Consider the following 14,701-nt stretch of genomic DNA (forward strand, 5'->3'; position numbering starts at 1 on the left):
CATACACAGCATTAGCATCAAACGTAAACTCACAAGGGAAATCATCGGTTAGCTTAGACACAGACAGCAAGTATTTTGTTATATTAGGGCAAACTACGACATCCAAGAGAGGAATACTACCTGAGGCAGTAGGAATTGAAGCAGCTCCAACGTGAGTTATCGGCAGAAAATCTCCATTGCCTACTATCACATGATCACCACCATCATACTCCTGAACTGTGTCCAAATGTTGAGCCGAGTTTGTTACATGAGCAGAAGAGCCACTATCAGGATACCACTCTGCACCAGCTTGTCGATTGTTTCCAGCTGTGGTGAGAACATTTGCTTGAGGAGGGTCGTAACCAGTAAAGCTTTCGTCAAAGGTAGTGATATTTGTATGCATGATGTCCATACTTTCCACATATCTGGCAAGTGGGTCTTTGATTGTTTGAAGAGCCTCTGCCTTGATAAGCCCCTTGACCAAACTGCTGAAGAAAGCCTCTTCCTTGAGTTGAGTATGCACCACGACCGCGATAGCCTCCTCTGCTTTGTCCTCTTCCTCTGCCTGAATAGCCACCACGATTCACATAGTACGCCTGATGTGGTGAAGGCTCAACAGTTGCTTTATAAGCTCGTACTTTGTCATCAAATCCAATAAGTTTGTACGCAACATCATCAAAGCAAGGACCTGGAGTACTGTCCATGGAATGCTCAATAACAGTGCACACAGCTTCGTACTCCTTTCCAAGGCCATTGAGAACCCTATAAATCTTCTCATGTTCTGTTATGGGTGCTCCTATGGAATCAAGTTGATCACAGAGTAACTTTATCTCCGCGAGGTAAGCTGACATAGTCTTGTTTCCTTTTACTGTGGTCTGAACCTTCCTCTGCAGTTCCAGACGACGAGTAGCAGACACACGATTGTACTTCTTTGCAAGAGCCAGCCACACCTCGTGAGAAGTATGCAAGCCATAGATTGACTTGAGAGCATCTTCCGTCAGTGTTCCGTACAACCAAGCCAGTATGGGTTGATCTTTCTGCATCCACTTGTTGTATTTGGGATTGACAGCGTCAGTAACCTCATCTCCTTGAAGAACGGTGACCGTCGACAGAGGCCGCGGTGTTGCTTCAGTGATGTGACCCAGAAGCAATTGACTCGAAAGAAACTGTTCAAACTGTAATTTCCATAGAAGGTAGTTTCCCTCTTTGAGTTTCAAGGTTACAGCCTGCGTAATGGTAAGCGCATAAACCGCAAGAACTTCTTCGTTTTCATCCATGATCTACTTCCAGAGCTCTGATACCATAAAGGTAAATTAGAGTATAGGAGACCTCAGATGTAAAGATTGAAGTTTTACGATTTTATTAACTTAGTTTGATACAACCCTAAACATCTCTATTTATATAAAGATAAGAACCATTCTAGAGACATGACAGCTAGCCCTGACAGCTCATATACCTAAAATAAAACTTTGCTAATTTCACTTACTGGTTAAGGAAGAGGTAAGTGCAGAGATTTACAAAAAGTGGGGTTGTTGAATATTCCTCTCTTTTAAACTTGGGCTTCTTTTTCTACTACTTTTTTTCTTTGGCTTAAGTTTACTTAGATATAGAAAATTTTAGGGCAATTGACAAGAACCATACATATCTTTTTTTTTAATTGCTGGCATTTTTTAAATATCAAGCGTGCCTTTTTTTTACGTTAAGAGAAAAAACATATTTACAGGAATGCCATTACTTTTCGCTGCCAAATAAGCAAAAACCAGTGGCCACGTAGGAATTATGTTTCATGTTTTCATTAAGCCAGCCGTAATTCGCTACATATGTCGTTACAGCTGATTTATATCTACATGTCGGCTGAATAAACAAACGCGGCTGAGTTAAGAGGAAAAGGCTGACATAAGAACATAAGTCAGCCGGACGGTACGACTGAATTACAAAAATGTGGCTGATTTATTGGAAAAAGGCTGACTTACAGACAAAGGTTACAGCTGACTTATACATCGGAAGTTTGTTTTCTGGAAATTTGGCTGAGTTGTAACTAAGAGACGGCTGAGTTATGTTTCCCCGGCTGAGTTAATGAATATCGACTGGCTGAGTTATATAATTTACGGCTGACTAATGTGATGTTGTTACGGCTGAGTTTATGATAAGTCGGTTGTAATAGGATGGATTAACAGTAAACTCAGCTCGGTTACGGCTGTCTTATTAGCGAAAGATTAATTACTAGAATTTCATTCGTTTGATGGCTGATCTATGTGACGATACGGCTGATTTATCGTTTTTCATCCTAATTACGGCTGATTAAGGATCAAAAGAGTAATTACTGAAATATTTCCATGGTTCGACTGACTTACATTGTAGATGAGACCTGATTTACGTAGGCTGAGTTATATATTTGTTTGTCGGCTGATTAACCGATTTTCCATGTCATCCGCCATGTCATCAACTCGGATTTGCCATGTCATTGCTAACAAACTACTTTACAACTACGTTTGTCTGTTTGTTCATCTTTTTTCTTCATCTTCTTTATCTATCTATATATCTATCTTCTTCATCTTATTCTTCATCTTTCTCCGAGATCTTATGGATCCGGTAATTATTGTTTATGGTAACTGGATTAAGAAAAACCCCTGTTCGGAATTACGCTACGCGTTAGTCGGGCGGTGACCCTAGGCCTAGCGAGTTATAAAAAAATCGGGGATTAAGCGGGGCGTACTCGGCGCCTAGTTATAGTACATATATTAAGTAAGTGACAAATAAACACTAAGACTATGTAGTCTAGCGGTCAGTGTCGCTTTCTTAGAAATTCATAGGGTCGCGAGTTCGAGTTGGTAACACTTTGTTTTGCATCATTTTTCTGATTTTAGTTTAATGAATGACAAAATACGATTTTACCCCCATCTTCAACCTCTTATCTGCGTTTTCCAGATCTCAAAATCTCTTGTTCTTCATTTTTTTTTGCACGATTTCATAGTTTTCACAACAGATTCTTGTGAATTTCACCTAAATATAATAGATTCATGAGATAGATGCCGATTTAGCTCTTGAAATTTCGATTTTTCAAAATTTTTTAGTTTCAGCGCCTAGAACCACCGATTACCTCCTCCTCGCCACGGTAGCCTTCCGATCACCATTTAATCGGGCGAGTAAACGGCCAGGCGGACGCGTTTTTGAACAGGGAGAAAAACATATATCTATTCAACGCCGACATGAAGAATTCGCAAAGTCTGTACTCGATGATTACAGATTGAATGAATTGAGAACAACAGATTGAATTCGCAACAACAGATATGTATTCAACGAACGACACTCCACCGGTGAGAACAAGGATGACGAAATGAATCGGAATGACAGAGCAAGAGAGACGATGAAAAGAATTGGGTTTAAATGTGTATAACGGCTGGGTTTTGGGTTTTAATGTTTTACATTACGACTGAGTTATATAAACATGTTACGATTATATTGGGTTTTCTTGATTAGTATAATGGCTGAGGTATGGATTTTAATGTTTTCGTATTACGACTGAGTTATCGTTAATTTCTGCCTTATTTAACTTTTTAAACTCCTCGTGATTATCGTCTCCATGTTATAAATGGCCTCGATATTAGTTCTGAGCCGTCAAATCAAGAAAGACGAAACGTCCCATTATTATAAAGCGTTTAATATTATAAAAAAGGATTACCGTGAATGTTAAATCAGTTTTTAAATACTGAAGTATCGTCTCGATGTTATAAAAGCCTCGATATTAGTTCTGAGCCGTATTTTCCACACTCAGTCGTCCCAAAGTATCAATCCTAAATCTCGATGGGCCATGATAAAACCCAAAATATTAACGGCTGAGTTATGTTAATATTAATGGCTGAGTTATATTATGAGTTAAATAATAATGTATTACCGTCTCGATCTCAACGAAGGCGTCGATGTTATATTAACCAACATGGCTGAGTTATGTCAAATATCTTTGCTTAGTTATATGAACGTTACATTAATGGATTATTTCCCGATACTTGAATTGCCTGAAGAGATTCAGGCGTTAGTGGTTGAACGTGTGGCCGGTAACTCCTTCACAGATCTCTATGGCCTAAGAGCATCGTGCAAGACGATGAAGGCGTTAGCAGAGCGGAGCAGGGTAAACCATTTTTACGATGTGTTATCCGTTCCCATGAGACTCAATATGCCTCCTGAGTTGTTTAAAACTTGCTACGCAGAGAGAAATCCAAGCACACTTTATATGAAGGGTGTACAGTTTTTCTTCACATTTAACCTTCAGGAAGAAGGACTTGCTTTCATGAAGCTTGCAGCTGATGAAGGATATGAGCGTGCTGTGTATACATACGCAATGACTAGAAAAATATTTTGGGGGTGATGAGGAGTATTTTGCTCGTTTTACGAGGGAATCAGTTGACAGGATCGGGAAACTAGTTCGATCTCTAAAATGGGCATGGGGTTTGTCGCACAGTGACGAGTTTCTGGCAAAGAGGGACGAGTTCATTTCAACTGTTGTTCCATCGTTTTATAGTTGCCAATGTGTTCCTGTTATGGAGCGAGATTGGGTCTTGTGGTACATTGAAAACAGTAAGGGTGACAAAATGTGTAACCGCTGTTTCTGGATCAAAGAGTTGGGGCTCTTCTTCCGTGAGTTTGAACCGATGAGTGTGATTATGGACACAAGGGAGTGGTGAAGATGCATTCTATCAGAATCTTTTCTCTTTTTATGTTCTTTGCTGTGACATTATTACGGCTGGTTTATATTTTACATTATGACTGAGTTGTTTTCTTTTAATTACGGCTGATTTTTGTAAAAAGAGTTCTCTTCAATTACGGCTGAGTTTTAATTTCATAATGACTGAGATATTTTGGAGTGTTATTAAACTCGAGCATAACTGGGTTAATTAAATACGTGATAGCCGAGTTATTGTTACTTAAAGGCTGAGGTAATGTTAACTTTTTGGCTGAATTTTGTAAAAAAAATCCAAGATACAGACTTGGAATCCGCCATGTCAACAAACTCCTTGCCATGTCATCACTAACGAACAAAATTTATAACTTGCTTTATGAGACTGTTCATGTTCTTCTTCATCTTAGTTATCTATCGTCTTCATCTTTCTCAATTGGTTATAGATCCGGTAATTATTGTTTCCGGTAACTGGATTAAGAAAAACAAATATGTATTCAACGTCGACAGTAGAGGGTGTAAAGTTCTTCATTTAAATGAGAAAACAACACATGAAGATTTCGCAAAGTCTGTTCTCGATGATTACGGATTGAATGATTTGAAGGATCATATTCAGCTTAGCTACATGTTCTCGAATAGAGCATTGAAAAAGATGGCGCACGACACTCCCCCAGTTTACGTGTCCAATACTCGACAATTGCAAGGTTTTCTAAGCCTGAAGAAAATCGAACAACTACATCTCTGTGTGGAGATTACGGAGAACAGAGCAAGCGAGAAGAGTAAAACATTTTTGAGCTTTAGCTCAGAAGCAGAAGCAGAAGCTTCAGTAGTTGAGTCCAGAGACGAAAATTACAGTGGGAGTTACGATAGTTACAGTTTAGAGAAGTAACAAGAGGACAATGAGATTGACTGCTCAAATAATGTCGAAGGAGAAAAACATGACGTGGTCGGAGAAGATGAAATAGGCGAAGAAAACGAAGAAGATGATGAATTTGAAAGCCGATTTGATATATTCGACGATTCAGACGATGCGTCATCTGAAGATGATAACTTCAGCTCATATGGTGAGTCCCCTACAGATGACAAAGATTCACCAACTCTACCTCCCAAGAAGAGAGATCAGAACTTCTCGATGAGGGGATCTAAAGGGAATTTGGAGGTTCTAAGTTTGGAGATGTCGTCGATAGACATTGCGGTAGGTCAACGTTACGATAGTAAAGACGATTTGGAGAAACGACTGAAACTTCTTACAGTGAGGTATAAATTTGATTTTGATGTAGAAACATCAACCCCGACATCATACGTTGTTAAGTGTTGGGTTGATGGATGTCTCTGGAGAGTTTGTGCTTCTACCTTAGGAGAATCCAAGGCGTTTTTTGTTCGTATTTACGGTTCGAAGCATACATGTTCCTGCACAGAGCGTTCTAATCGACCTCGACAAGCAACACCAGATATTTTAGGTATGTTGTACAAGAACTTTCTCGGCGACGTTGGTCCGGCCGTTTGCCCTATGAGCGTCGGAATAGCTATCACTAAGCAGTTTGGTATAAAGGTAATTACTTTGTTGTGGCTAAGTTATTTTAACGACACGGCTGAGTAATGTCAAATGTACAGGCTGACATAATCATACAATTCGGCTAGGTTACTATATATTTAGATGCGGCCGAGTTATAGTAAAATAGGGTTGAGTTATTCAGTACATTATGGCTGTCTTAATTATTTGATGTGGCTGAGTAATAAGGATCATTTTTCATGTGAACAGATGGGTTATTGGAAATCACACCGGACGCTGAAATTTGCAAGGGAAATCGATGAGGGAACACCTGAGTGTGGGTTTGAAAGCTTGCCTTCTTACTTATACATGATAAGAAGGGCAAATCCGAGTACAGTTACGCGTCTTCAAATCGATGAGCTTGGAAGATTCATGTATGTGTTTCTTGCCTTTGGTGCGAGCGTTAATGGGTTTCCTTTCATGCACAAAGGTGTTGTAGTCGACGGTACGTTTCTCAATGGTAAATACAAAGGGACGCTACTCACAGCACTAGCTCAGGACGGTAACTTCCAGATTTTTCCAATAGCCTTCGCAGTGGTTGACACAGAAAATGATGATTCGTGGCATTGGTTTTTTACGCAACTAAAACTTCTGATTCCTGACGACGAGGGTCTTGCGATAATCTCGGACATGCATAGCTCGATAGGGAAAGCAATTAGAAATGTGTATCCGTTGGCTGCTCGGGGAATATGCACCTACCATTTATATAAGAACATATTGGGACAGTACAAAGGAAAAGAAGCATTCCGTTTGGTGAAGAAAGCGGCAAGATGTTTTAGGATGTCTGACTTTACTGCGATTTTCGAGGAGATTGAAGCGATTCATCCTGCACTCCACGGCTACCTCCAAAGAGCTGATGTCCGCCTGTGGACGCGTGTTCATTTCCCGGGCGAGAGGTACAATTCGATGACTACAAACATAGTGAAATCAATGAACAGAGCATTGTCGCATGCTAGAGGTCTAAACATTGTTTGAATATTAGAATCGATACGGGTTATGATGACCAGATGGTTTGCTGAATGTTGAGAGGATGCCAGATCGGAGCCAACGACGCTTACGCGTGGTGTCGAGAAACTACTACATGTAAATCAGTCGTAACAGTAAAAATAAGTCTGTCGTTTCATAAAATTCTTAAGTCAGCCGTTTCATAAAATTCTTAAGTCAGCCGTTTCATAAAATTCATAAGTCAGCCATTATAATTCTTAAATCAGCCGTAATATGTAATAACTCAGTCGTTTCATATTTATTAATAGGGTCGTGTAACTGCCGCCAGAGAATTGACGGTCCAAAGGATTGATGATCATCACACTGAAGTTAAATATGGATCTTCTAGCGAGTCTTTGAATGTTGTTAATTTGGTAGAGCGAAAGTGCACATGTCAGCGTTTCGAACGCGAGAAATTACCATGTGTACACGCAATCGCAGCTGCGGAGTACAACAATGTTTGTCGTATATTCCTGTGCAGTCCGTACTATAACAGTGAATATTTGGTGAGCGCATACGCCGAATCTATCATGCCGGCTGACGAAGCGCAACCTGTTCCAGAAATCGTGGCAAACCAACCGTGCTTGCCCCCGTATATTCGTCAACAACCAGGAAGACCTAATAAAAATAGGATGAAATCTGCTTTAGAAGTTGCACTGTAAAACAAACGTCCTAGAAAAGAACACACATGTTCTCGATGTAGACAGAGTGGCCATAATGCGAAAACTTGTCCGATGTAAGCAAGTGTTGTAGGGATTTTCATGTTTTTGAATTACGGCTGGGTTTTTGTTTTCACTTATATATATTACGGCTGGATTAGGGATTTTCATGTATTTGAATTACGGCTGGGTTTTTGTTTTCATTTATATATATTATGGCTGGATTAGGGATTTTCATAATTCCCGCCCAAAATTCCAAACGTCGCGAAGTCAATAAACGGCTGTATAAATAAGGCATTTCTCGAACAATTATATGTTCAACTCTCTATTTTTTACACAACTTCTCTCTCTATCTAAATGGAATATTTCCCTCTTCTTGAATTGCCTGAAGAAATTCAGGCGTTGGTGGTTGAACTTGTGGCCCGTAACTCCTTCCAAGAACTCTATGGCCTCAAAGCATCGTCCAAGTCGATGAAAGCTTTAGCAGAGCGGCGTGGTGTATACTATTTTTACGATGTCTTATCCATTCCCTGGGGATTCAATATGCCTTCGCAGTTGTTAAAATCTTGCTACGCTGAGGGAAATCCAAGCACACTTTATATAAAGGGTGTACAAGTTCTACTTCACATTCGGCCTTCAAGAAGAAGACCTTTCTCTCATGAAGCGTGCAGCAGATGCAGGATATGAGCGTGCTGTGTATACACACACAATTACTCAAGCAATCTTTTTATGTGATGGGCAGTATTTTCATGGCATTCCAAGAGAATGGGTTCAGAGGATAGGGAAACTAGTGTGATCTGTGAAATGGGGATGGGGTTTGTGGCATTCTAACGAGTTCCGCCAAAATAGGGCGCTGTTCATTTCAAAGTTTGTTCCGTCTTTCTACAGATGCCAATGTGCAACACATGTGTGGCGACAATGTCTCTGCTTGTGGCACCTTGATATGACTAAGGATGACAACATGTGTGAGCGCTGTTTCTGGATCAAAGAGTTTGGCTTGTTTTTACGTGATTTTGAACCCATAAGCATTATTAGGGACACAAGGAAGTGGTGAAGATGTAATCTATCAGTACCTTATCTTTTTAAGTTCTGTGCTATTTTCTTTTTAAGTTCAAATGAATGTAATGAAGGTTTAGTTATTGTTTCTTTTGGCTGATTTATTGTTCAATTACGGCTGCATTACTGTTTTATCACGGCTGATTTATTATGCATTAAACACTTGAAAAAAGGGGTTCATTCACGTGCATTGCAAAACGTTCAGATTTCTTAGTTTACGTGCAGACATGTAAAACGTCAATTACAAACGAACGGATGGAGTAATAATTAGCCTCGATATTTTAAACACGCGCCACCATTAATCGACAACTCAATCCAATCAAGCAAGTGGAAACGTCCCATTAATAATGAAAGTGGGTGAGTGATAATCTTCGTTGTGGTATAAACAATGATGAGTTAGCTGAGTTACTTTACACTTTACCGCTGAGTTACTTTATACATTACGACTGAGTTACTTCATACATTACGGCTGCACGACTGAGTTACTTTACACTTTCCAACTGAGTTACTTTATGCATAACGGCTGAGTTACTTTACAACTGAGATACTTTAATACGTTAAGTCTGAGTTACATTAATCGTAGGCTGACTTAAAAAACATTACTAAACAAAGTAGTAGTAGTAGCAAAGTAACGACATTCCAACCCCACAAACAAACACATTCCTCAAACACCGACCCTGACTCATACATTCTTCTCCTTTTCCCTCAGACGTCGTCTTCATTACTTCAATCTCTTTCTCCAACTGAGCAACGTTAAGTCTGAATTCCGAGATGTCTTTGTTCATGCCACTCATCAGTGAGTTAATATCATCAACCTCTTCAACCAAACAATCATCCGCCCATTTGAATAAATGTCTCTGTTTTCACAATATAACCAGATCTAAGTACTACGTTACAGAACATGCAAAATAAGAACCAAAACGAACCTTATTATATACTTTTCCGCAGCAATAGTACAATCTTCCTGGATTTGTAAAGGTTCCAGATGTAGAAATGTAACAGGGTTCACCACACCAACACTGTTTCGGCGTTCCTCTTTCCGCGTTCAAAAGGCGTTTGTGAGAATTTCTTGAGACGCAGGATGAAGAAGACATTTTGATTCTCAAAACAATTTCAGAAACGAAATGGAATTACATAAAATTAGGGTGAGAAAGACGACATGATGAAACGGCATCGTTTCAACACACGCCATAATTAAAATAATATTTAAATGTGTCGATATTGTAAATCCCTCGACACATGCGTCAGAGAGTGTTAATAATTAGCCTCGATATTAGGTTTGAGCCGTATTTTCTACACACGCCATAATTAATCGACAACTCAGTCCAATCAAGCAAGTGAAAACGTCACATTAGAAATGTATTATATTAACATTCACAGTCGGGTTTTGTCGTTTTACAATGGCTGAATTATGATTAATTTATTTACGGCTGAGTTTCGGTCACTTATGGCTGGGTTTATCGTAAACTAACATTCACAACTGAGTTACCTTATACGTTTTGGCTGAGTTAACTTTAAGTTTTCACTAAGTTAACATTCACAGCTGAGTTATTTTATATGTAGAGGCTGAGTTATAATATAATACGGCTGAATTAAACAAACACATTATGACTGGGTTATAGTACTTAATATACAAGAAATACGAATTCGACATGTTTACATTCAGAACCGAAATTATCAGATTCTCAAAACAATTTCTGAAACGAAATGGAATTACATGGAATTAGGGTGGAAAGACGACATGATGAAACGACATCGTTTCCACACGCGCCATAATTAAAATAATATTTAAATGTGTCGATGTTGTAAATCCCTCGACACATGCGTCAGAGAGTGTTAATAATTAGCCTCGATATTAGGTTTGAGCCGTATTTTCCACACGCGCCATAATTAATCGACAACCCAGTCCAATCAAGCAAGTCGAAACGTCACGTTAGAAATGTATTATATTAACATTCACAGCTGGGTTTTTCCGTTTTACAATGGCTGAATTATGATTAATTTATTTACGGCTGAGTTTCGGTCACTTATGGCTGGGTTTATCGTAAACTAACATTCACAACTGAGTTACCTTATACGTTTTGGCTGAGTTAACTTTAAGTTTTCACTAAGTTAACATTCACAGCTGAGTTATTTTATACGTAGAGGCTGAGTTATTATAAAGATACGGCTGAATTAAACAAACACATTATGACTGGGTTATAGTACTTAATATATAAGAAATACGAATTCGACATGTTTACATTCAGGAACCGAAATTATCAGATTCAAAATACAGACAAGGCATCACTTTCAGAAACCAAAATTGTCAGGATCAAACTCTTCAAACATGTGGACGAGATCACGCCAGACTCTTGTTAGCATCCACGGAGGCTTGTCGCCTCCGATTGCCCAAGTTCTCTTCAAATAGCGCATCTGGCAACGAAATAGCATTCTGGCCACAAGATTAAAATGTATCCAAACTGTCGAATTATGCCTTCGACCCCACGTGTTTGTTACAGCGAGTTGAAGAAACCAGTGTTCCTTAAAATGATCGGGAATTGCGCGGTATGTCGGCCAATCATGAATCCAGCCTTCTGCAAGAATCGACGGGATGACGAGAGAGAGATCACTTAAAAATTTGAACCAGATAGTACTGGTTGTGTCAAGTAATTCACCCGGACCAGGGTATAGAAGAGGGAGGTTTTCACGATTTGCAGAGCTTAGTATCGCATTGACACTGTTCCCTAACATCGTCGAATAACCAGGAACAATCGTCATAACTTTTGATGGGGATAGAGAGTTTTTGTTTATGTTTTTTTTAGAGAGATAAAGGTGTAAGAGAGGAGACAATATATAGAGAGGTACAAAACGTCAAACGTCTCGAGTTAAATTTTCCCAAGAAGCAGTTATTTTTTTCCCGCCAAACGTTAGGATGAAGTTACAATTTACGGCTGAGTTACAGACCACATTTACGGCTGACTTAGTAAATGGGGTTTAGGGTTTAGGGTTGCTTATTTAGGGTTTAGGTTTGCTTTTTTGGGTTTTTAAGTTTGGGATTTGGATTTTATGGTGCAAGAATAGTTATAAAAACACAAATTCATGATAAATAACACAATAATAGTTTATGAGTTTTAATTATGCTCACACCTTATATGTATCAGTTAAGTTTATGAGTAATTGTAAGACAACATATACCTCAAGATCATGATTGATTCTAAACTCGTAGATTCAATAAAGAAGACACATTCAAGTGATTATATATTCACTTCAGATATATAATTGGAGTTTTAATTTAACATTTTAAAGTATAAACATTTTTTTTGATTATAGGGTATGTTTGAGGTATGCATGAGTTATAATATCGTGTTATATAAACATGTTATAATTATAGGGTATGTTTGGGGTAAGGCTGAGTTACGTATATACGACACGGCAGGGTTATAAAAACGATAAGACTGAGTCAAATACCTAATAACAACATAAGTCAAGTACAAAATAACAACATAAGTTCATCATAAAACAACAACAACAAAAGTCAAGTACTTCGTAACAACATTTGGCCCGTCAGAATTTTTCTTCCTTCAGCGAGGATATCTGCTGCTATCTTCATCCGTAAACCTTGAATATTTTGATCTTTTATCCCATCAAACGTTACACTAAGCGCTAGACACTCCACAAACTTCAATGAATACACTCCACAATAGCCAACCTGGGTGTTTTGTGGAGTGTATCTTTTGCTCCTCCTTCTGAATGAGAACTTCTTCCTGCTAATGGGTCGGATATTGGCAGGAATATGTACACTCAACATAGCAGGAATCATGTGCGTCAGCGGTTTAAATGAATTCAGAATTCTCTGCTCACTTTCGGGTGTTACCTCTCCAAAGATTGGATCGTAGCAATCAATCTTCTCCTTCTTCAGATCCACGTGATACGCAACCCAGTGATTTCCGCCGGTTTGAAAACATCCGTACAAGTGATCCACATCTTCTTACCACTTCAAGTTTGTTCGACAATGATCGGGAATCCTACCATTTATCATATCTTCATAACAATTGCCTTTGAACAAGAACATTGTGGGTTTCATCTTGAACTGACCGTAATCGTGAATCAAAAAACTTTGCCACCAAACCTCAACGAAGGCAATCCGCTTGGACCAGAATGGAGTGGGCTCTCGCATGGACCTTTTAATGAGGACGTTCATATACGCCACGACATGCTACACAAATAATATTAACAAGTCAACCGTAATCAAATATATAACTCAGCCGTTATATAATAAAAGAATATATAACTCAGCCGTTATATAATAAAATAATATATAACTCAGCCGTAAAAATTAGATAACACAGCCGTAATAAAATAAAATAATATATAACTCAGCCGTAATAAAGACTTACATTATCAAACACCCATCCATACTCATCCTCTGGTCACAATCTCTCATGGATGAGTATGCTGTAAAAGTCACTCTCATGATCAGCTATTAGTACTTCTTTTTTACCTGGTGGTGCTGGTGGTTTGGGTGGAATTGCCTTGATGTGTTGCATAAGTTTCTCCAATAGCGCCGGATCAACAGGTGCTAGAGGGTCATATATTGCTGATGAAGGAGTAACATTCTTCCTCATGCACGTAGTTCCATCATGTCCTACCTTCGGAAAAACTAATGATGAAGAAACTGCCGTCATTGACAACCCTTTTGGAGTTAACCGAACACTTTTCTCCCGGTACTCCTTAATTATGGCAGATCTAACCACTTCAGAATTCTCGACATCAGACTCCGGCGCGAATTCGTTCTGTTCTGCAACAACTTCGTCAGTTATATCAGCCAATGAACTATCCTCTACATCAGGTTGCACCTTGCATCTTCTTACACCGTCACGCGGTGGAGTCACCTTTTTGTACTTTGACCCAGCCTGGTTTTGCTTCTTTAGCTCAGCCTCTTGTTTCTTCTTTAACTCAGCCTCTTTTTTCTTAGCCTCAGCCACATTTTTCTTAGCTTCAGCCTCTTTTTTCTTATCCTCAGCCTCTTTTTTCTTAGCTTCAGCCTTCTCCTTCCTCTTAAACGCAGCATCTGCCTGCGCTGCTTTTTTCTTCTCATCGGCTTCCTCACCCTTAACAATACGCTGGCGCCTGCAGCCGCGTCCATAGGCTGGATCCTTAGCACCCTTATCATCCTTATTAGCCTTATCATCCTTAGTAGCCTTTGCAGGAGAAATCACTAGGAAATCAAGAGGCCGCATATCAGTAGCTTTATCGACACTACCAAACTCCTCATCCAAAGCACTTTTCACCCCTGATTCCTTTTCAACGTTTTGGCCAAATTATTTTTCGGTCCAGGAGTCGCAGCTACTAACGCTGGACTATTGACAGACTTCTGATGCGTTCGAACCACCGGTGATGCCTTCGATAAAGAGTTATCTGATAATGGTGGAGAGGGGTTATCATGGTTTTCGGGAATTTACCCAATCCCCAGATCTTTCAGACGCTCCTCCAGTAAAGAATTCACTCTGTCTTCAATGGCCTTTTGATCCATCAATGACCTGTTCCGGTCTAACTCGTAAGCTTCTAACCGTGAGTCAACCTGATCAATTTTTCCAGAAATAATATCCAGAGTATTCATAATGGTCGTTAGAGTCGCTTTGTTCTCCAACTCCAACTCTTTGCTACCTTCATTCTCGCTAGAACCCTTTCCCGCTGCATCAGCTTCAGACTCATTATGTGTCTTAACTTTCTTCTGCTTCTTAGTGGGTAGCTCAGCTTCTGACGAAACTCCACCCTTCATTCTCTTCTTCTCATTCCCCTTCCCCTTCCCCT

General features: G+C 39.4%; 1 protein-coding gene across 1 annotated transcript; it reads left to right on the top strand.

Annotated features, from left to right (window-relative positions):
* Window positions 1-5,306: 5,306 nt before the first annotated feature.
* Window positions 5,307-7,852, top strand: LOC106355220. The gene is made up of 5 exons (XM_048749518.1): window positions 5,307-5,539; window positions 5,654-6,206; window positions 6,417-7,102; window positions 7,189-7,216; window positions 7,460-7,852. The coding sequence occupies exons 1-5, from the start codon at window positions 5,307-5,309 to the stop codon at window positions 7,850-7,852; spliced, it is 1,893 nt and encodes a 630-aa protein (XP_048605475.1).
* Window positions 7,853-14,701: the final 6,849 nt, after the last annotated feature.

The sequence above is a fragment of the Brassica napus genome, chromosome C3, assembly GCF_020379485.1.
Source record: "Brassica napus cultivar Da-Ae chromosome C3, Da-Ae, whole genome shotgun sequence".
Classification (NCBI taxonomy): Eukaryota; Viridiplantae; Streptophyta; class Magnoliopsida; order Brassicales; family Brassicaceae; genus Brassica; species Brassica napus.

What these genes read in the sequence shown, in the direction of transcription:
- LOC106355220 (XM_048749518.1), top strand. Translation starts at nt 5,307, where the DNA reads ATGGCGCACGACACTCCCCCAGTTTACGTGTCCAATACTCGACAATTG. An exon ending in CTAAGCAGTTTGGTATAAAG is followed by an intron (nt 6,207 to 6,416) that starts GTAATTACTTTG and finishes TCATGTGAACAG; the next exon opens with ATGGGTTATTGGAAATCACA. An exon ending in GTTCATTTCCCGGGCGAGAG is followed by an intron (nt 7,103 to 7,188) that starts GTACAATTCGAT and finishes TTTGAATATTAG; the next exon opens with AATCGATACGGGTTATGATG.